General features: G+C 45.6%; 1 protein-coding gene across 1 annotated transcript in view; it reads right to left on the reverse strand.

Annotated features, from left to right (window-relative positions):
* Window positions 1–14,972: 14,972 nt before the first annotated feature.
* FBXO16 (F-box protein 16) overlaps window positions 14,973–24,028 on the reverse strand; it is a gene marked incomplete at its 3' end in the record, with an annotated part of 50,991 nt that continues 41,935 nt past the window's right edge. The window contains 1 exon segment of the mRNA XM_081269875.1: window positions 14,973–15,134. Coding sequence (XP_081126001.1) covers window positions 14,973–15,134 — 162 coding nt within the window.

Genomic DNA, 24,028 nt, shown 5'->3' on the forward strand with positions numbered 1-24,028 from the left:
GGCGCACGGGGCGGGCGGGCCGGGCTGGCTCGGGCGGGTTTCTGCGCGCCCCGTCGCCGCCGCAGGCCGGGCTGTCGGAACTCGTTTGTCCTCCGACCTGCTGGGCACCGGACAAGTCCCTCGCGCGCGCAGCGAGTTCCGGCAGGGCTGTCCCGGCCACTCTGGCCGGAGGCGGAGACCACGCGTGGCCTCGGCCCGGCGTGCCCCTCGCCCCAGGGCTCCCGCGCCACCCGGCTGCGGCGGGCGGAAGCGCGCCAGGGCGGCCAGAGGCCCCTCCCCGCCAGCTCAGCCCCGGGCGCGGGAGCAGCAGGGCGGCGGCGCGGACGTGCCCGGGCCCACGGAGGCCTCCTGCGCCGTGCCCGCCGCCCCCAGCCCTGCCAGGGGACGCAGGGACGCAGGAAGCCACGAGCGCGCGGCAGGGCGGCGGCCCGCGGCCCCCCGGCCCCCCGGCCCCCCGGCCCCCCGGCCCCCCGGCCCCCCGGCCCTCTGGTCCGCCCCTAGTCCAGAGTCTTGCGGGCAGCGGATCTGACCTGGTGGCAGAGCCGAGCGCGCGTTGGCGTCGGTGGGGACGGCCCGGCCTCCGCGCTGGCTGCAGGAGCAGCGTCGCCGAGGCGCGCCTTAGTGCTGGGCACCATGCCCGGGTTCTTCAGGCGCGTGGCTAGTCCTGCGCCGGTCCCGCCCTCTGCCTGCATGGGCCTTTTCTCCTTGGGCTTCTGTCCTCCAGCTCTGCTGTCTTTCCCTGGCAAAAATCTGTCACCCCAAAGGCCTTGAGCCCATCTTCGCCTTCGCCTCTAACCTGTAAATCTGCCCACACTCACAGGGGAGATCATCATCTCCCACTGTCCACTACTCTGTGCCAACACTGTCCAAGGCGAAATAAAATTTTATCTCCACTTTGCCACTGGGACAAGATACTGTCCCACCTCAGTGTCAGCCAAGAATAGGTGAAACGTGCACCATCACCCTGGGCCACCTGCGTAATTTGCAGGGTCCTGTGCAAAATGAAAGTGCAGGGCCTCTTGCTCAAAAATTGAGACTTTCAAGACAGCGACTGCAAATCTTGAACCAAACCTATAGGCCTCCTAAGCGCAGGTCCCTGCGTGCCCGCTGGCGCACCAGGAAACCGGCCTTGCCCGCACATTGTCCATCCTCAGGCCTATGCTAGGATGCTGTTAAATGTATAAAAGAACAAAAGAATAATCTCTTCATTGTGACTGGTCGCTAGAACTAGGGTTATTTTCTTGGTCAGCTATTTGTTTACTTTATTTAGTGGTACTATGGATTGAATCCAGGGGCCCTCTGCCACTGAGCTACACCCCCACACTTTCACTTTTTTTTAAAAATATATTTTTTCCTTTTCGTTGGTACCGGGGATTGAACTCAAGGGCACTGGACCACTGAGCCACATCCCCAGCCCTGTTCTGTATTTTATTTTGAGACAGGGTTTCACTGAGTTGCCTAGCACCTCACTTTTGCTGAGGCTAGCTTTGAACTTGAGATCCTCCCACCTCAGTCTCCTGAGCCTCTGGGATTACAGGAGTGTGCCACTGCACCCGGCTCATCTTTAATTTATTTTTTATTCTAATTTGTTATATATGACAGCAGAATACATGGCAATTCATATTACACATATAGAGCACAATTTTTCATATCTCTAGTTGTACACCAAGCAGATTCACACCATTCGTGTTTTCATACATGTACCTAGGGTAATGATATCCATCCCATCCCACCATCTTTCCTACCCCCATGCACCCTCCCTTTCCCCCTCCCCTTTGCCCTATCTAGAGTTCATCTAATCCTCCCTTGCTCTCCCTCCCAACCCCACTATGAATCAGAGAAAACATTCAGCATTTGGTTTTTTGGGATTGGCTAACTTCACTTAGCATTGTGTTCTCCAACTCCATTCATTTACCTGCAAATGCCATGATTTTGTTCTCTTTTATTACTGAGTAGTATTCCATTGTGTATATATACCACATTTTCTTTATCTGTTCATCAACTGAAGGGCATCTAGGTTGGTTCCACAGTTTTATTGTGAATTGTGTTGCAATAAACATGGATGTGGCTGTGTCCCTGTAGTATATTGTATTTAAGTCCTTTGGGTATAGACTGAGGAGTGGGATAGCTGGGTCAAAAAGTGGTTCCATTCCCAGTTTTCCATGGAATTTCCAAACTGTTTTCCATATTGGCTGCACCATTTTGCAGTCCCACCAGCAATGTATGAGTGTGCCTTTTCCCCTACATCCTCAACAACACTTATTATTGTTTGTATTATGTCATTCTGACTGGAGTGAGATGAAATCTTAGAGTAGTTTTGATTTGCATTTCTCTAATTGGTAGAGATATTGAATATTTTTTTCATATATTTCTTGATTGATGGTATATCCTCTTCTGAGAAGTGTCTGTTCAGGTCCTTGGCCCATTTATTATTGAGTTATTTGTTTTATTGGAGTTTAGCTTTTTGAGTTCTTTATATACCCTAGAGATTAGTGCTGTATCTGATGTACAAGTGGTAAAAATTTGCTCCTAAGTTGTAGGCTCTCTGTTCACCTCAGTAATTGTTTCTTCTGCTGAGAAGAAGCTTTTTAGATTGAATCTGTCTTATTTATTAATTCTTGATTTTAATTCTTGCACTATAGGAGTCTTATTAAGGAAGTAGGGGCCTAATCCAAAATGATGGAGGTTTGGGCCTACTTTTTCTTCTATTAGACACAGAGTCTCTGGTTTAATTCCTAGGTTCTTGATCCACTTTGAGTTTTGTGCATGGTGAGATATAGGGATTTAATTTCATTTTGTTACATGTGGATTTCCAATTTTCCCAGCACCATTTGTTGAAGAGGCTATCTTTTCTCCAGTGTATGTTTTTGACGCCTTTGTCTAATATAAGATAACTGTAATTATATGTGTTAGTCTCTGTGTCCTCTATTCTGTACCATTGGTCTACCAGTCTATTTTGGTGCCAATACCATGCTGTTTTTGTTACTATTGCTCTGTATATAGACCATATGTTATGCCACAAAGCAACTCTTAGCAAATATAAAAAAGTAGAGATTCTACCCTGCATTCTATCAGATCATAATAGAATAAAATAGTAATCAATGATAAAATTAAAAAAATAAAAGCTACTCCTACACCTGGAGACTAAATAATATACTACTGAATGAACAATGGGTTGTGAAAAGACATCAAGGAGGAGATTAAAAAACTCTTAGAGGTGAATGAGGATACTGACACAGCACATCGAAGTCTCTGGGACATTATGAAGGCATTACTAAGAGGAAAGTTCATTGCATGGAGTTCATCCCTTAAAAGAAGAAAAAGTCAACAAAGAAATGACTTAACATTACATCTCAAAGCCCTAGAAAAAGAAGAACAAATCAACAGCAAAAGCAGAAGAAGATAGGAAATAACTAAAATCAGAGCTGAAATCAATAAAATTGCAACAAAAGAAACAATTGAAAAAACTGACAAAACAAAAAGTTGGTGCTTTGAAAAAATAAATAAAATTGACAGACCCTTAGCCATGCTAAGGATGAGAAGGAGAGAGAAAACTCAAATTACTAACATACGTGATGAAAAAGGAAATATCGTTCTTAATTTTGAAACAGGGTCTCCCTACATTGCCCAGGCTGGCCTCCAACTTGCTGAGGCTGCCTGCCTCAGCCTCGGGACTAGCTGGGATTCCCAGCTCAGCCCAGTCTTTTAACTTCTTTGCAGCACTGACGTGGCTCAGTCCTCCTTTTATCATCCAGGCTTTCCTTTGGCTCCTTGCCCCTGTGGATTTCCCTCCCTTTGTGATGCACTCCTCTAGTCCCTTAGCTGGCTCCCCTTGCTTCTTCTGTATGCATCTGCATGTCCCCCAGATCTTCTCTTGGAGAAGTGGTCCCATTTTGGTCCACACCTTTGTGCATGTCAGTTCCCACACTGACCTCCCACCCAGATTTCCCACCCAAACCCTGGTCTTGCTTTTCTCTTTCTTGGGCATCATTGCAACTTATATTAATAAGCCAAAGAGTAAATGTATGTTATCCCAGCAATTTAGGAGTCTGAGGCAGGAGGATTGCAAGTTCAGGGCCAGCCTCAGCAATTTAGAGAGGCCTGTTCTCAAAATAAAAAATAAAAAGGTCTGGGGATATAGCTCAATGGGAAAGCACTCTTGGGCTCAAATTCCAATATCCACCCCCCAAAAAATTAAAAAATAAAATAAAAATAAATGAATGATGGTTTTAGGTTTTATTTTGTTTTTGCAGTTCTGGGTATTGAATCCAGGGCCTCACGCATGCTGAGCAAACATTCTGCCACTGAGTCAGCCAAAATGTATGCCTCAAGTCCCTCCTTTCCTTCCCCTTTTTCAACTGGCCTTCCCCTCCCTCCCTTCCTTTTTTTCCTTTTGTGCAAAACTAAACTGAGTCCAGGATCCTGCAGCTAAAAGGCGGTGCACCCATAAAGCCTGCCCCGCTAGCACCCTTTCAAAATGTCTCCTCACAAAATATTTTAGTAATTATGTGGGCGAGAGGGAGTAACTTTGCCATGGAAAAACCTGGCAGGCACCGTGTGAAATCATGAAAGTTAACACCACAGGCCACGAGATAAACAGACCTTGTGTGCCACCTGATGGGATGCAAGAGAGGTGACAGTGTTAAAGATGCAAACCCTGCATCTAATCATGACCCAACACTGGACCAACCCAAGCTTAGGACAGCCTGCAAAATGACCTGGAATAGTCAATAGAGTCAAGCCCACCAAAGCCTCAGAAACTTGAAGACCTGCTGGAAATCAAAGGAGACGCTGCCGCATAACTGGGTGCGATCATTTGACTACACAGGATGTTTCTGAGACCCTGGGCAAAACTTGAAGGAGCCTCACGGCAAAGGGAACATGTGAGTTATTTTGTACTATCACTTTTCCGTATGTTTGAAATTATTTCAAAACAAAAAGAAAAAAATCAGATTTACCATCACAACCCCCTTGCCCAGCAGCTTCTCCTCTAGACCATGGTACTGGAGATGCCCAGCATTTTTATAATGCATGTAAGTTGTACCATCAATCTTCTTAAAGAATGTTGCCATTTTTTGATAGTGGAATAAAACATCAAAATTTCATCATGAGCAATTTAGAAGATGGGCTTCCACTGCACTCTTATCCCCCACTCCATCCCCACCATTCCAACACTAAATGCTCTCAATTCTTTTTGTAAAACGTCTCTCATTTAACTGGTCTTTTTAATTAAAACTCCAATCTTTTTTATGACTCTATCTACCTCACATAATCATTTTAAGGAGGGTCTGTGAGAAGAATTTGAATAACACAAGTATTGTGTAAACAGAAGATCTGATTACTCCTCTCCAGTCTGGATTACTGCTGTTTACTGCTGTAATCTCCTAACTGGTCTTCCTGTCTCCCTTGGCTCCCCACATCAACCCATCCTGTATACAGTTACCAGAGTCATCTGCCTAAAAGCACACGTTTATCCTTTGAGGATTTTGCTTCCCACGGTCCACAGCTAGGCTTAATCCATGATCCCTGGGAACGCTATGTTCTTTGGGCTAAGCCGAGGTGGTCTGTCTCAGATTGAATGACCACGACCTTCCCCAATTCATAGAGAAAAGAACGGTTACTGAATAGAACTTTCTCAGCTTGTAAATATCTCGTCCCTAAGTTTCCCCCCACCCACCAGTACTTTTCTCCAAGTTAGTAAGGGTCCATACTTTGATCTGCTAGCATTCATAAGTGAGAAAATGAACGAACAAGAAGCAAATAAATAATAAAGATATGGCAACAACAAATGATATTTACTTCATGGTTTGGTTTGCTCATGGGCACATGTGCTGGTAATTGTGATTTTTATGATGTATGTCAATTGTACCATCAATTTTCTTACAGGGTGCTGCTATGTTTTGATAATGGAATGAAATTTCATCATGAGCAACTTAGAGAAAACACTGCACTCTCGAATAAATATCTTGGCTTCTTCAGAGTTTTTCCAATCTTATCTCTGTTACTCCCCTTGATTTCAGGCAAAGTTGTCCAGTTTCTGTTCTTTTTTTTTTTCCCCCTTTTTCTGGCTTTGCAGAAATCATTCCATCTCCCTGCAGCTCTGCCCTGCTTGCCCTAGCCTGTATGAATGTCAACAACCTTAAAGAACCAAATGGATTTTCTACTTGGTAAAGACTTTAAAAACTTTGAGAATCACAATGAATCTCTCCTTCTCACACAGAGCATTACTGTCTCTGGCAGCCATCTGGTACTCAACAAGTATTGCCTTCTGGATTTTCATGCTGTGCGGAGTCATACTTAACGCATTTTCCTACCATTTATCAATGCAGCGATACCTCTCTCTGCAGTTAAAGGGAAGCAGAGCTGGGTGTGGTGGTGCACGCCAGTAATCTCAGCAACAAGGGAGGTTGAGGAAGGAGGATCGCAAGCTCAAAGCCAGTCTCAGCAACTCAGTGAAACCCTGTGTCAAAAAATAAAAGAAGGCTGGGGAAGTAGCTCAGTGGTTAAGCACTTTTAGGTTTATTCCCTGGCACCAATAGTAATAATAAAAAATGAGGGAAGCAGATAGTACATGTTCTGCAGCAAGAGAATATAAGGTTGAAAAGCTATTGGAGAACTCTGACAAATTAAGGAGTTTGGACTTTGTTTTGTAGAAGAATGTTTCTTGCCTTATAAACTAATGTGCATGTGAATCATGGAAGGTCTTGTTAAAAATGATGATTCAGATTCATTAGGCTTGGGATGGTGACCAAGAGCCTGCATTTCTAGTATGTTCTCACTTGAAATAGCTGTTGGCCTGGGAACCACTCAATAGCTTGGCTATATTCTTACCCTAAGAAGGCAGAACGGATGTATATAGCTTATATGCAAATATATGCAAATACTGCACTATTTATGTAAAGGGTTTGAGCATCCACAAACCTCAGGGGTTCGTTGAACCAATCTCCCATAGATGCAGAGGAATACTTTTTTTTTATTTATGATATCTATACATACACATACACAGCTATTTCTTCTTATTCCTCATGAACAGTATTTTTGTGAAGTCTATATCTTCCCAAATAAGGAAACTGAGACTCAGAAGTTACACAACCCACCCCAGAACTTGAGGCAGGATGGGGGCAGCCCTACTAGAAGTACCCAGATTCTTGCCTCTCCAGTGTATGTTTATGAAATAAAGATCCCTGGCTGCTGAGTTGTTTGGCAGAACATCCAAAGAGGAGATGCCCTATAAATGAGGGTGGGAGGAAGTGTGGTATTAAATGAGGGAGGACGGTCAGCATTGGAACCATCAGCATTGGAGACTGAGACTTGGAAGCCACCATTATAATCCATTAAAGCAAACAGGGCTGATTAGTCCTCCAAGACGGAGGCAGAGGAGGGTCAGTAGAGGAAGCCAGACTCACTTTCCAGGGAAAGTCCACAGTGACAAGTGAGGTTGGAGAAGTCAGGGGTGTATGGGAGGAAAACTGGAGAGTAGCTGGGGAGAGCGTGAGTATCAGGGGCGGCCACTAGGATGGGAGCAGTCTCCTGAGAAGAGAATGCCCAACTGCACTGAAGGCTATGAGAGATCAAGTAGGATGAGGATGGAGAAAAGGCCCCTGGAGAGGGCCAACAGGAGGACCTAGGAACTCCTGACAGCGATTTCCATGAAGTGAAGGCTGAGACTAGGCTTCCTGGTTTAAGGAGAGCAGATATTAATGAACACAAGAAAGGCACACCACTAAGATGCAGGAAAACATTGAGGCCAAATGAAATACTCTTAGAGTAAGACGAGCTCAAACGAGGTGCTGCGGTTTGGGCCTGGGGTGTTTCCCTGAAGCTCCTGTGTTAATGCAGGAATATTCAGTGACAGAATGACTGGACTATGGGAGGTGTGACCTAAGCAGTCCATCCTAGGTTAAATGGACGCATGGGGGAGGTGGTAACTGTAGGCAGGTGGCGGTGGGTCGGCCAGACAGAGAGGTGGGCCACTGTTCCCTGTGGCCCTGCCTCCACCCCACCCCTCCCTGTCTGCTTCCTAAGCAGCTCTTCCTCCATGATGTGCTGCTTCAGCTCGGGAGCAGAGCACTGGAGCTGCCATCTATGGACTGAACCTCTGAAACCATGAACCCCAATAAATTCTCCCTTCTCTCAGTTGTTTTTGTTAGGTATTCTGTCACAGCAATACACAAGGTGACTAAAAAAAGATGGCGTTTTTGAGATGCGTTATAAGGTATGGGATATAGAGTGTAAGACACATGAAGGCCCTTAACAGAGAAAGCCAGGCCTGGACTAGACAGAGGTGGTAAATCAGGAGCCCAGGGGGTGGGAGATCAGACTTAGCAAGGACCATTGTATCTGAAGCCACTTCAACCTCTCTTAGGGACACAGAGTGACCCTGCTGTGCAGCCCCTCACCACCCCAGAACACTATGGTAAAGATGAGGCTGTATCTAAAATGGTGCTTAAGCATACCTGTGTCTTTTTCTCTTTCATTTTAGAGTCCGTAGTTCAGTGGCATCGGGTACATCCACACTGTTGTGCAACCATCTCCGCCATCTCCGCCAGCAGCCCACCAAGATGAGGTGAACTGGGTCAGAGGAGCTGGCTGCGACATTAAACTAAGAAAACAGCGAGGAAATCATGCAACCCACGGACATGAGTTTCTCAGATGGAGAGTGGGAATTCCTCGGCGACCTCAAGGGCCTCGTCCATGCTGGAAGGCAAGAGCGCGTGCCGGAATCTCCACGTTTATGGGGGGAGACACAAAGGAGTTTCCATGGAATGTTCTTCACCAAATAAGGCAGGGGATGAGGTTTCAAAGGGGGTTGTCCAATCCCATTGGGTAACGCCCAAGTCCAGGGCTAGAGCAGACTTCTTTGCCCAGCGATGGTGGAGGCCACTGCTTCACATGGCACGTGGCCTGCGATGCCCGACCAAACACCTCCCTTACTCAAGGCTGAGAGAGGGGGCTCAGCTCATGGGCAGGGCAGCCTCCCACAACCATCCATTTCCAGACTCTTTCATTTCAAACTAAAACTCTGAACCCACTGAACCTGGCTCCTCATCCCCCTGGCAGCCAGACTGAACTGCCTGTCTGTAGGATTTGACTACTTTAGCGATGAAATACAGAACCTGGCACATGCTACATTGTGGAACCCTACAGCTTTTGTCCTGTGGTGACTGTCATGGTTCACCTAGTGCCACATCCCCCAGGTTCATCCATGGGGGAGCGCGTGTCAGAACTGCATCCTTTCTCAGGCTGAATAATATTCCCTTGTACGTATTAGGCCACGTTGTCTATCCATAGATAGTGGCTGCTTCCCCGCTTTGGCAATGGAGAATAATACTGCTATGAACATAAAGACAAACATCTGATTGAATCCCTGCTTTTAGTTATTTTGGACATATACCCAGAAGTGGAACTTCTGAATCATATGGCAATTCTGTGTTTAATTTTTTTTTTTTTTTTCGAGTGCTGAAGATGGAACACAGGGCCTGGCACGTGCTAGGCAGGTGTCCCACCACAGAGCTACACCCAGTATGAATTTTGAGGGTCTCCATATTACTTTCCATACTGCTGCACCAATTTACCTACCCACCAGCAATTTCTCCACACCCCTGACAACTTGCTTTCATTTTCTTAGTGATAATAACCATCCTAATAGATGTAAAGTGGTTGATTACTTTTTTTTTAAATTTTTAATATTTATTTTTTAGTTCTCGGCGGACACAACATCTTTGTTGGTATGTGGTGCTGAGGATCGAACCCGGGCCGCACGCATGCCAGGCAAGCGCGCTACCGCTTGAGCCACATCCCCAGCCCGGTTGATTACTTTTTAAAATAAAAAGTAATAGACTTTTAGACTGGAAGTTTTTCAAAGACTCATATTTGTTGGAATAATTCTAATGGAATCAAATACCTGAGCTGGATAAATGAGCATTTGCCTGAGGTGTTGCTATACACATTCAAAACTCCTCAAACCCCCTCCTCAATAGTGGTGAAAACTATGTTTTCCACAACGTGAGTGATGGTGGAGTAAGAGACCTAACTGGGCAGAAAAGGTGCAGGGCCCTGGACTCATATAAGAGGGGAAGGAGTGCCCTCTAGTGTCTGTCTGCTGTTATTGCTAGTGACTGAAGAAGCTGCTGAGAAACGAACATTTCGCATCCTCTGATGACATTCTGGTGACAGTGTTACCATCAAATGCCAATCAGGTGCGGAATGCATAAGAGAAAATGTGGAAATATGGAGTGGGTGAGACTAGGATCCTCTGAAGAATTATCAATCTAGAGGGTAGGAGGGAATAAGATACACGCAGAAATAACTACAGTAGAAGATGGACAAAGATGGACAGGGTAAAATGAATGGATGGTTAAGAAGGTGCTCTTGACCAGCTCTCGGCTCCCTTTCAGCTTGTCTGGACCACAGGTCTGGCTGTCCCAGGCCTCTTCTAGGCTTGGACAACTCCCTGTGCATTCCCTGTCCTTGGAGGGTGGCCCTGGGAACTTGTTTCTTCACTTCTTCTCTGTTGTGCCTTCCCATAGCTTGCTCTCATCCTCTCTTCTTTCAAAATCATTTTATTTTATTTTTTAAAATTGCACATAATTATGGGGTACAATGTGATAATTTGATATATCTATGCAATGTGTAATGATCACATCAGGATAATTAGCATTTCCATCTGCTTAAACATTTGCCATTTCTTTGTTCTGGGAAACATCAAACTCTTCTCCTAATTCTTTATAAAGTATACAGTGAATTATTGCAAACTACAGCCACTCTGCTGTACTGTAGAAGACTAGAACTTATTCCTCCTGTCCAACTCTGCATTACTTGTTGATATTTGTTTTGGTGGATTGAACCCAGGGGAGCTCTGCCACTGAGCTATGTCCCTAGCTCTTTTTGTTTTTTTATTTTGAGACAGAGCTTTGTTAAATTGCTGAGGCTGGCCTGAAACTTACAATCTTCCTGCTTCAGTCTCCCGAGTTGCTGAGATTACAAGTGTGCACCACCATACTTGGCTTGCATTATTTTGTTTTTGAAATGGGGTCTTGCTGTGTGGCCCAAACTGACCTCAAATTTGCAACCCTCCTGCCTCAGTTCCTCGGGTAGTTGAGATTACAGGTGCGCACCACCATGCCTGTTTTTTTTTTAATATTTATTTTTTAGTTCTCGGTGGACACAACATCTTTGTTGGTATGTGGTGCTGGGGATTGAACCCGGGCCGCACGCATGCCAGGTGAGCGCGCTACCGCTTGAGCCACATCCCCAGCCCCACCATGCCTGGTTTTAACTGTGCTTTGGTACCTGTTATCTGGCCTCCCTCTATCCCCTGCCCCACCCCTTGCCAGCCTCCAGTGATGACCTCTGTTCTACCGTCTCCTTCTATGACATCAGCTTTTTGAGTTTCCCCATATGAATGAGAACACATAGTATTTGTCTCTGTTTCTGTACCTGGCTTATTTCACCTAATGTGTTGTCCCCAAGTTCCATCTATGTTGTTGCAAATGACAGGATTTCACCTCCTTTCATAGCTGAATAATATTATCCCTCTTCTTAATTATCCAGGAGCCACCGCTCTTTCTATATGCGAGTCTTGGCAAGTCACTCTACGGCTTTAAATCCCTGATTGCTCAGCTGCCTGTGATGAAGCCCTCACTCTACCATGGCTGGGCTTCCTGCTTGGACTCTTGGCTACTTTTCCAGCTTTCTCTCTCTCTAACCCCACCATGACCTCACTCCAGCTTCTGTAGATGCCAGCTTTCCTAGACCATTCACCAGCCCAAGGCTAATTCCCAGCGACCCAGGGGCTTCCTGGACTTGGTGAAACCCAGGATAGTCCTGGGCAACCGGGATGGTTGGTCACCTGTTTCGCCTTGGATCTCTGCATATTTCCATCTTATTCTTCTCTGAAATGTTCCAACTCACTTCCTATTTACTACTTATTCCCAGGTCTGTGCTTGGATGTCACTTCTGTAACTCCCCGAGGAGTTGCCTACTTGTCCCTTCTGGGGGCTGGCACAGTACACACTCTTTGCAGCCAGCATGGTATTATCATAGCTGCTGTCCACTCCCCAGCTGTAATAGCACCTTGAAAACAGGAGTAGGTTTTTCTCACACCTACACACGAGGCCCTCTGTATCCACAGTCCTATATCCTAGAGTTCAACCAACCAGAGATCACAAAAATCAGAAAAAGACAATTTTCCTGGTGCCAAAGTATACTATGTAGTTAGGTCCACCATGATCATCTCTGTATGCTGGTCACATACTAGCTGCCTTTTCTTGTCGTTATTCCTTATGTCATATAGTATAACTGCTTATATTATTTACAACACATTTACATTGTGTTAGGTATTACAAGTCATCTAGAAACATTTTAAAGTATATGGGAGGGGCTGGAGCGTCTAGCTTACTGAGCCCATGTTTAGCACACACAAGACTCTAAACACAATTCCCGGCACCAAAAGAAATAAAAAGTTACATGCAAATATATGTAGGTTATATGCAGATATCACACCATTTGTCCACAAGAGACTTGAGCATCAGTTGATTTTGATGTCAGAATTCATATTCTGAGGGACAACTCTATTCCCAAAAACTAGCACAGTAGGTATTCTATAAAGTTTTGCTGAATTAATGAAGAGCAATATCATCTTTATTGATTGTTTCTAGTTCATACCACTGTGTTATGATGTACAGACATAAGGGGCACACAAGGAACCATCCTGAGGCAGAGTCTATTCCAAAATATTTGCAAAAATATCTCCCAGCCCACATGTACTTCCAGGACCTTGCCACTTTCCAGAGTCTGTCACCTCTGCTTGAAATTGGACAAGTCTCTCTGGCCAACGAGTGACGCTATGAGACTTCCAAGATCAAGAGGTGATTCAGATGCCATCTGGCTTAACCCCATGCCCTGAGGCCCAGGCCATATGGAGGGAAACGGGCCCCACCCTCAGCCTAGCTGAGTGCCCACCTGTCCCTCTGCCATCTTTGAAGTGGAATGTGGACTGGAGTCAAGCTCCCTGCAAAGATCCCTGCCCAAACTTCAGATTCTTGAAGAAAATAGCTGACTTCTCCATGCAGCAAATAAAATTGGAATGCTCTGTGATACAGGAAGAGAGAACTCAAATGCAGCTGAAGCAAAGTGCAGCTGCTGGCACTGGCTGAGCCCTTTTTCTCTTGGTAGATCCCTGGTGCAGAAGATCCTGTTTTATTCCAAAAGGGCCTGGGGGTAGACTCTAGTCTGGCCCATTTGAACATCTGCCCACAATGTGACTGGCTCTTGACATAATCAAAGGGTGCATTGGGCCAAGCAAGGTCAGACGGGCGAGGATGCAGGCCACCCCAGCTTCCATACCTGCTTGTGACTCCCCGGGGCAACCACGGGGACTCAGGCTCCAGGAAGAGGGTGCCCTTCCTGAGAGCCAGCTGCTTTGCCCAAGGATATAAGGGCTAATTGCAGGATGACACACACTAGTGCCACCCAGGATGGTGCAAACACATTAATTGTAATTTGGTCATTTTTGGTCCCTACCTTTCATTTGGACATTCAAGTCATCATGCCCTGTGTCATCCTGCCAGGCAGGCAACTGTTTTAAACCATTAATTATATATATATATATATATATATATATATATATATATATATATATACGCGTGTGTGTGTATCTATATATTATAGTACACACTATAAGAATGTAAGTATTCAACATCACAAACAAATTTGACAAACATATTTGTTTTTCTATTTTTTTTTGCTTTACCTGGGTCAATATGTTTTCTAGAATGGTAACTTCTGGGACACTGACATGGTTATGGGGTAGGTGGTTTAGTTTAGAATGTATGACTAATATTTTTGCAGGAAAGTGACATTTTCTGTTTTCCAGTAACTAAAGACCATTTAAGTTTCTCAAACATTAATTGTAATTCTGCCTCTGGTAACGTACTTTTTCCCTCCATTGTGCCACTTACTCTCTGTTGTCTCCTCATCGCCCAGCCTCCCAGCTCACCTGGCAGCTCGGCTCTCTGCCTCAGGAGGATGGCATCTGAGAGTGGCACCCAGGTGTGTTTGTTCCTGCTCCAGATGGTGAACAGCGGAAGCTCTGTCAGGAGTGTGGTAAGAGAAGGGACAGGTCTTATCCCTCTCCCCTCCCTGCCTGGTCTTAACAGTGGCTTTTCCTCTACCCCATGGCACACATTCTGGAGGTGACTCCTTTCTAGTGGCTATAGTTGTGACTAGGTCCCAGGATCTCCACTGTCTCCCATCTACTTCTGCAGCCTGGATGCTAAAGGTTTCTGCTGGTGCTAGTTCCTGGGTGTCTCACCATCCCTTCTTGCTTCTCTGAGCCTTGTCTGTAGTGTGTGTCATGGGCCAAATTGTGTCCCCTGCAAATTTATATGTCAAAGTCCTAACTCCCAGTGTTTTCAAATGAGACCACATTTGGAGACAGGGCCTCTAAAGAGGTAATTAGTGTTAAGTGAGGCCATTAGGATGGGCCCTAATCCAACAGGACTGGTATTTTTATCAAAACTGATTTGTGGGGAGGGGGTGCAGCCCAGTGGTAGAGCACATTGGAGGCCTTGGGTTCAATCCTGGCACCACACACACAAAGAGAGATTTGGACACAGACACAGAGAAAAGGGACACGGGCCCTAGCAAACCAGGTAAGTCACCATGATAAATAGCTCCTCATTAAACTGCCCAAGGAGCTGGGGGGTGTGCTGTCATTTCCTTCTGGACCTGCCTTACACACCCAAAATTGACCCTTCACCAATTCCACGTTAGCTACCACCACGTTTCTAAGTTTGTAAATTTTTCAACATTTTTGCTTTTAATTTGTTTTCACTGGGACACTGGAGGACTCACTTTTACAACGAGGAACTTAACCTGGAAGGGCTTCTAATGGAGAAGCCTGGAGAACCCAGCTCACTGCCACATAGAGCATCTCGTCATTTCTAGAACAGTTCTATCCCACTTTCAGATCAGCTGTGGCTCTGATCCTGGATGAGGAATGACTGGAGCCCAGGGTGTCTCTGAAGGTGCTGCATGAAAATCTTAGTTGCTGCTTCGAGGGCTGGGGATCCCCCTGACGCTTGAGGGGACCACGCTGGAACTTTCAGAGGGGAGCTGGAACTCAGGGACATCTGAGGAGGAAAACGGTGTCATTAGAGTGAGGGCTATTAAAACATCAAAGGCAGCTCATAATTAAACTTCTTATAGCGATATAAAATAATTTTATAAAATCATAGGGCTGGCTGGCACTTACCCAGCCAATTCCACTCCCCTCTGTGCCCAGGTAGTCTTCACCTGGAACTGCTGCTAGTAAAGTCTTAAGTCTCCAAAGTACTTTCGCTAACATTATTTCATTTGCACCTCAAGAAAATCATAGGAGGTAGGAAGGTCTTAGCGAACCTTCATTTTACAAGTAAAAGAAACCAAGGACCGGGTGACAGTGACAGCCCAAGTCCACCCAGCTAAACGGTGTCACAGCTGGCTCTGAACACGGACGATTCCCAGGCCACAGGAGCGCTGGCACGGTTCCCACGTTCTATACTCCCTCCTCAGCTACGCATGCGCACCTCTTCCCTAAAACGGAACATTACAGGTTGAGATCCCAACCAAAACTCACAGTGAGAGAGGGTCTCTTCTCCACATCTGGCCATGTACAGGAAAGGGAATGGAGACAGGGAGAGAAAAGAATAACACGAGCTGAGCTTGCAGGGAGAGAGTGGAGTCTTGTTAAAGTCTGCCCTTACCTTGGCTCCAACTGTGCAGAGAGACGTAGAGGATTGTGTCAAACACAGATCCCACAGCCTCCCCAGACCCATCCCCTTCCTCCACGCCTGGCAGGCCAGTTGTGGATCATATTGGGTCACTTGGCACATCTCTCGAAAGCCCTGACAGCTACATTTGCAGTGCGTGGGTTTCTCTGGATCTGGGGGAAAGCCTCCTTTGGACTCTCATTGACGTTGCTCATTCTGTCTTCTCCAGCTAACTGGGTCCCTTGTCATCCCACAAGGGTGCGACACACAGACGGTCCCACCTGAAGTGCTTTTAGACCTCCCTTACATCTATCTAACCTGTCCTTCGAGGCCCATCAAATCCCAGAAACTTGATCCTCCAGGACTCCTCTGTCAACATGAGCCCTGGAGCCATTGTTATTGACTCCTCTGTCTTGATGTTGACCCTGTGCTCTCGGCCACTGTTGCTCATTTCTGAATGTGATCATCTCCTGAGGAGCATGCAGGCTGCCTGTGAGCAGCGCTGGAATCTCATCCTTCACTGACTCTGCAGGGACCCGCCTGCCCCTGGGTGGTCCATCCACGGGTGATGATGTATTTCTGGGAAAGAGGGGACAAAACTGGAGTCACAGCAGCAAGTGGCTAAAACCAAATAGAAGGGAGATGAAATGGGATAAATTATCTTCCCTCATTTGAAGCTTTTCGTGCCGTTTTAAGATCAGCATAAAGAGGATAAACAGGAGTGTCCCCTGTGCTCTGTAGTAACAATGAAGATAAAGTAACGCCTGCTGAATGAAGAAGTGGCCTAGCTCTCTGTGACAACAAGAATGGGCTTGCCTCCCTCACCTGGGACAATTTCAGGTTTAATCCTGTGACTGAGCACTGCTTCTCTGTCACTGCGTTTGAGGAACCCTTTTCTCCCGAGCCCCTGGCAGTTCACAGGCCCAGGCAGGCTCCTGGTAGCTCTCCTTTTTCACGGTGGCAGGTCTCAGGGGCTCCCCCTGTCCTGCTGGCCTCTTGGCAGTTGTCACCACCTATCTAGATTGCCAAGTCTCTCTTCCCCCCCATGATCAGCTCTAGGATGTCCACCTTTCTTCTTGTTCTGGAAAACAAGCTTGCAGATCCTCTTCATTTTAAGACTTCAATATCCATCATTATGAGAAAGAGGATGAAATTTAAGAGGAAAACAAGAAAGGGTTTTTTGTTTGTTTTTGTTTGGTGGTGCTGGGGATTGAACCCAGGGCCTTGTGCATGCAAGGCAAGCACTCTACCAACTGAGCTATGTCCCCAGCTCCAAGAAAGTTATATAAAAGGGTAAAAACCGTACAGCACAAATCTCGGTCTACGGCATCTGACTACCTGGTTGCAATGAGAACTGTAGATTTCTTGCACACTAGCAATGGGGCTCAGCAAACCTTCTTACCACCTCTACCCCTGCCACCTTTCCCAGAAATGTCCGTCTTCTCATCACATAGACTTAACCACAAAGAGCAGCTTGGCAGCATGACTGAGCCCTGATCGCCAGTGGTGTGTTTGATTCTGAGCACCACAGGCCAAGGCAAGCATATTTCACTATCACTAACCCTCCACCTGAGGGCTTCTCATCCACAGGGCATCTCCTACAGCTCTTGATCACTTTTTCTTTTCTTTCTAAAAATAGAGGCACCCCCCCACACACACATTGGTTACTTTTTTACATAATTTAGGCTATAAAAGGGTTCAATGAATGCCAACCCCCTCCCTCAATCCTGCTCATCCCTTTGGTTCCCTGGGGCAACTAAGGCTACTAGTTGATTTTTTTTTCTTTTTAAAAATCTTTTCAATGTGGCTCAAGAGGTAGCGCACTCGCCTGGCATGCGTGCGGCCCGGGTTCGATCCTCAGCACCACATACCAACAAAGATGTTGTGTCCGCCGAGAACTAAAAATTAATAAATATTTAAAAATTCTCTCTCTCTCTCTCTCTTAAAAAAAATATATAGACTCTTTAAAAAAAATCTTTTCAGAGATAGCACATATCCATGTCAATGTGTGCTTAGAATGCAAATGTCATATTGTCCCCTGTGTGTTTTTTACACAATTGGAAGCACAGTCTGTGTGTGTGCACACGTGCGCGCGCACGTGTCTGTATGTTTTACGGATCAGTACATGAAGAACTTGCTCAGTTTTTCAATGGCTGTGTAATAACCCATTCACAGATGAACAATACTGATAGTACGTGGGCCGTTTTCCACACTCTGGTCTAATAAATGATCTTCAAATGTGCAGGTCTCTGCTGTGGCCATCTGTGTCCTGGTGAGTGGACAGTGCCAGCCGCCAGCAATTTGCCAGCGTTCCTAGCCCTGCGGCATCATCGCAGTGCAGTTCTTTCCCCAACCTGACCTTAGTAGAGGACAGAACCAGGCCATTTAAATGCATTTCTCATCTATCAGCTTACTGCTCTTCTACAGATTATCCCAACAATATCCCTACGTGTTGTTTCCGTGCCTTTAAATGAAAGGAAATGTGAGGCCACACTTAGACACTGGAGTCATTGGAATTCTGCAGAGCTCTGTTCCTGGCCCACTTCCTGGGCCACTGGTGCCTGGGGAATCTATCCGTCTACCTGCTCTCGCTCGCAGGCTTCTGGCTCAGACTCAGCCCTCCTCCCATGGGTGCCTCAAGCCTAACATGTTCCACTGATTCCAGTCTCACCCATGAGTGGTGCAAGTGTTACAATCTCCCACTCCAGACCCTCAGGAGTTGTCTCCAACTCATTGGGAGCTTTCCTCCTCTAGCCTATAAGTCACTTGAGAGCAGCAACTCCATCTTATCACAGTGCATCCCTGGTGCCTAGTCCAGTGCCTGCAAAACACTGTTGAATGAATGTCAAATCCACGAGGGGTTCCTCCTGCTCTTTCATTTAAGGGCATGGCTGAAGAAGGCAGACTCCCAAGCAGGATAGAAAACACTTGGCCTCAGGATGGATGTCAGAGAAGAATACTGAAAAGCTACTGAAGCTACGGAACTCAAGAAAGAACAGGGTGCCAGGTGGAGGCTGAATCCCAAGAAGAGTGATAAACAGGAAACAGCATGCATATACCAGTTTATATAGACTAGTGTTTTCCACTCCTTGATTTATTTATTTTATTTTAATCTTGCTGTACTAGGAACTGAACCAGGGATGCTCTACCACTGAGCTACATCCTCAGCTTTTTTTTTTTTTATCTTTTATTTTTGAAACAAGGTCTTGCTATGTTGAATTGTGAACCTCCTGCCTCAGCCCACATTCCCAGTTGTGGGATTATAGGTGTGTACTACAGAGCCCAGATTCCCTAATTTTTTTTTATCTTTTTGTTGGTGTTTCATTTATGTTATATGCAGACATTTGGAAATGATCATTGATAGGAATAATGCCACTGGATAATTAAGAAGACCAATTAGGTAAAGCACTATCTAGAGGTGATGATTATTATTATCCAAAGCACATGTATAAAGACATGAATCAGTGTGAATATACTTTGTATACAACCAGAGATACAAAAATTGTGCTCTATATGTATACTAAGAATTGTAATAAATAAATAAATAATAATAAATACAACAAAGAAAACTGAGCAGGAAGACCACTCTTCTAGGAAGACCACCATCGACAATAATCACAAATTCCCTATGGCTAGGTATGTGCTGAGTCGCAGGCTCATCATCTACTTTGATCCTCTCTGAGAGCACGTGATGCGGAAAAGAAGGGTAAAGAAGGTGACAGGGTCAGGGGCTGTGGCACAGGCCTGTAGTCCCAGCTCCTGGGGAGGCTGAGGCAGGAGGATTCCTTGAGCCCACGGGTTCAAGGTAAGCCTGCACAACAGAGCAAGACCTCATCTCAGAAAAACAAAAAGAAGGTGACAGTGACAATCTTTACTTTTTAGGAGATTCCACCCACCTCCTTCCTTTTTTAAAAATCCACCTCTCAACATTTTATTATGACTCCTAGTTCAGGAGCGATGTGATAACCACGTATCCAAATATGGATTGTTATTTGAGAACCATAAAACTGTAAGTTTTAAAATTTGAATCATGTAGGCAGTTTAAACTCACTACTATAAATAGGTTGGGGGTGAGCGGTAAATAGCCATTAGTGGAGATACAGGTCAGAGCTTGGCGAAGGTGGCTGAGAGGGACTTCCCTCTAGGAGGAAGATTTAAGGGAGGTGAGGGCGGACCTGGATTCATCCCTAGGATGGAGTGCATCACGGAATCCTGTGAGAAGGCCCCTGCTGTCTCCTATCTGCCAAGGGGCCCAGAAAGCTGCTCAGACCTGTCTGGTTACCTTACAGAAGGCCCCTACACCTATGAGGGTGTTCCCTTTTCCTCCAGCCTCGTTCTGTGAGAAACAGAAGCAAGGTGTTAGGGAGAAATAACCTTCACAGCTTTAAAGATGCCCCAGGCGGGTCTCTGTTCTTGGTTTATCTTGGGGGAAAGCTGTCAGCTGCAGAGGAAGATTAGGCAACTTTGGCCATGGTTTTGAAATTTAATCCAAGACTAACGCCTACACCATTGAGCCATCCAAGTAGGTGAGATTAAGTAGAGGTGTGTTACGAAATATGCACAGGCCACAAGATCTGGGCGGTTTGCTAGCAATGATCATGAACTAGTTTTAAAACGTAAGTATTGGGATTAAGCCCAGGGCTTCCTGCATGCTAGGAAAGGGCTCTGCCTCTGAGCTGCGTTCTCCGCCCCATATGTGTACATTTTAAACCTGGTAATAACAGTGGTTAAATGTGTCATCACTAAAGGTATACAACTAATAACATTATATAATTGACAAACACGGTGCTTCTCTTTTGGTAGATCCCAAGTGGAAGTTAATTTGTGTCCAAAAATTTGGCTTAATTCTAAGACTCAGCCGGGGTCTCTCCCAAGACTCCCTTCTGCCCCAGGATGCTCAGCAACGAGGCCTTTCACTCCTGGGTCCCCAAGTTACACCCTCCAAGATTGCCATGTAAGTGGCTTGTGCACGTGGCACAGGGTGGGTACCAGTGAGCCCAGCACACTCCAGTTCTTCAGGCGGGAATCGTGGGGTAAAAACAGCAGCCCTGAAGAGTGGATGCAGGAAAGAACCCACGTAGGGGTCACCTGGGAAAGGAAGCTCTGTGGCTTGCACTCACCCTTCCTGACACAGTGGAACTGACTCAGAGGAAAAGACTGGGGGAAGGGAAAGGTGAATGCAGGCAGAATCCTGTCCCACAGGTTGGGGCCTCCTGCCCCTCCTTCAGGCTGCCTGCTGGTCCCTCCTCCTTCTGTCTCTCACACCCTTCCTGGGGGCCGCAGGTGGGATTCAGTAGGATTTTACTGCTGCTACTACAGGTTAAGTGGCCCTTCTCAAGATGCTTCAGATGCTGGAATATTCACACATAAATAATGAGGTGTCTTAGGGATGGGACCCCAAGGTCTAATGGGAAACTCACTCGTTTCGTACATAACTCACAGGTAATAAGGTGACTTTATAGAATATGTTTAGTACACCTGTGTTTTGACCTGTGACCTGTCAATGAGGTCAGGTTGGAATTGTCCATTTGCAGTGTCATGTCAGTGCTCAAAAACGTTTGGATTCTAAAGCATTTTGGATTTTGGATGTTTGGATTAGGGATGCTCACTTAGTGCTTCCATGTTAGCTGCTATTTATTGAGTGCCTGCTTTAAGCCAGGAACCCTGCAAAATGCCTTTCATGCTTCTCGAACCCTGCAAACCAATCTCGTTACTGACTCCAGTCCCCAGATGAGGAAATAGCTCCTAGAGAGGGTAAGTGACCTGGTCCAAATCACCAAAATAGTGGTTCCGAGCATGGAACCTAGGTACTGAGCACTGAATCTAGGTCCTAGCTGGTGCTCTTGGACAGCAAAGTAATAAAAAACAGGGTGGCATTTTACAGGAGAGAACACAGACAAGTATTAAGAACTTAGTATATACCTGGTATTTAGGCCTGACAATGATCTTACAAAGTAGACATCATTACTCCCATTTCATAGATGAAGAAACTGAGGTTTAAGGAGGTTACATAACTATCCAAAGTTGCTTTGTTTAATAAAAGGTCCCAGTCTGTCTGAATGCAAAGCCCATATTCTTTTTTATTCTTCCTTCCAAATGGAATTCCTGGGAGTTTCATCGATTGGTTGAAATAATTTAAAATCTCTCCTATGGATGTTTTTAGCTCTGCACATCCAAACCAGATACAAAACAAACACCAGGGGTGTAGAACAGATATTGAAAAAGCGTATGCAGGATTACCTGCAAGAAAACCACTGCATTGGGGCTGGGGTTGTAGCTTAGTGGTAGAGTATGCGCCTTGCACATGTGAGGCACTAGGTTCGATCCTCAGCACCACATAAAAATAAAGGTATTATTGTGTCCATCTACAACTAAAAAAAAATTTTTTTTTAAATCGCTGTAAAAATTCTGGTAAATCCTTTGGTTTTAGCTAATCATATTCTCTAAGGTTCAAAGAAAGAGATGGGAGACAGACAATAATTGTTATTGACTTAAAATTAGGATTCACAAAGGGGATGAACTGTCTTTAGGATTCTATGGAAAGTCACTTTGATCACAGTGGAGTCCTCCAGGTAAAGAGAGGGAGGAGTGAACACAGTGGGGACCTAGGGGATCCACAAGCCCAGCCTTAAGCCTGAGATGGACTTTATTTATTTTTATATTTATTTGTTTATGTTTGCAGTACTGGAGTTGAACCCAGGGGTGCTCTACCACTGAGCTACATCCCCAACCCTTCTTATTTTTTAAAATTTTGAGACAGGGCCTGTGCTAAGTTGCTGAGTCTGGCCTCGAACTCACTATCCTCCTGCATCAGCCCCTGAGTCACTGGGATTACAGGTGTGTGCCCTGGTACCCCACTGGAATGGACTTTTAAAGGGTTGTAACTGGAACTCTCATTTTATAACTGTGAAGAGGAAAGCTCCAGGAGGCTGAGTGACTGCTAGTTAGTTAGCAGTAGAGTCCAGACAGGCTCTGGGTTCCCCACTCTTTGTACCACATGATCCAGGAAGCACTTTAGAATTCATTCCTTTTTTCTCCTATTTGAACCAGTGAGGAAAAAAAGACCGAGAGAGCCTGAATTGAAGCATTAAAAAAAAAATCAAAACACCTAGAGTAAAGTGATCCTGGAAAGAGGTGAAGAAGGTAATTTCAGAGGCTGGAATTAGCAGAGCCCAGGAAAAGATACTGTCTTATCTAAGGCAATTAAAGTAAGCAGGCAATTAAAGGCTTTTGTAATTTGAGGTTTACAAGGCTGAGAAGCAGCAAGCTTTCTGAAAGCCACAGTCAAATCAGGACCCAGAAAGTGCAGGCTTCTAACTCCCAAGGAAAAGTCCAGTGTGAGACAAAAGATTCTTGATTTTATATTTGACATGGAAAGAACCAAAGAAGCAAAGCAAGGTGTGAGCTGGTCCCGGACCCAGGAAACCCAGAGCCCACCTCCTGGGTCTCTGTGACTTGTCCCAAGGGGCTTTGGTTTTCATGTCCATGTGTAAACCAGAAGAATTCCCTATAAGGAGGTAAGGGGGTGTTAACATTCCAGTAACGACAGACAAACTCATTTGGAACTGGTTGAGTCACTACTGTCCTGGCCCCATCCCCTGCCTAACCAGCTTCTCTCCCTCTCTTCTCCCTTTTTTTTTTCATTTTATGCTTTTATTTTCATCCACTTTCTTATCTCACGTTTTCACATGCTGAAGGAATGGCAGAAGAAAAAGACACAAATGTATCCTGTTGTAAAAAGGGACATTATGGGGTTTCAGTAGCTAGTTGTTCTCTCCTGCAGTAGGCCGTTCCTTCCCCTATTGCCTTTTATAATTATTTTTCCATTTGCATATCCAAACAGGATATCAAAAATGTGAAGACGCTCACTGACTTATATGCACCAAAGTTTGCCACACACAAGTGCAGAGTGAAACTGCTGGGTTGTCCGTGTGGAATTATGGAAAATAAGAAGCTCCCCAAATTTCACATTCAAGAATCAGAATTTTACAGTTGGGTTATATATACATAATTTCCTGTTTGTGACAGTGGTAACTGAAGGCAGGTGGGGTGTGGCTGGAGAGTAGAGGTCTCTTCTCCTTTTACCTCTTTCCTCCCCACTGCCTCTCCTCCTCCTTCCTTTCCCTGAGCAGAAACAACAAACTACAAATTCTTCCCCTGCAGAGACCTGGACCTTGCTATCAAGGGCTCAGGCTCCCTGCAAGCTCATCAAAGTCCTCCCCCAAGGAGACAGTTCCCTCCTTCCATAAGTGGAACTATGGAGCCAGCTGTTACGA

Source organism: Spermophilus citellus (assembly GCF_964194105.1).
Source record: "Spermophilus citellus genome assembly, chromosome: 16".
NCBI classification, from domain to species: Eukaryota; Metazoa; Chordata; class Mammalia; order Rodentia; family Sciuridae; genus Spermophilus; species Spermophilus citellus.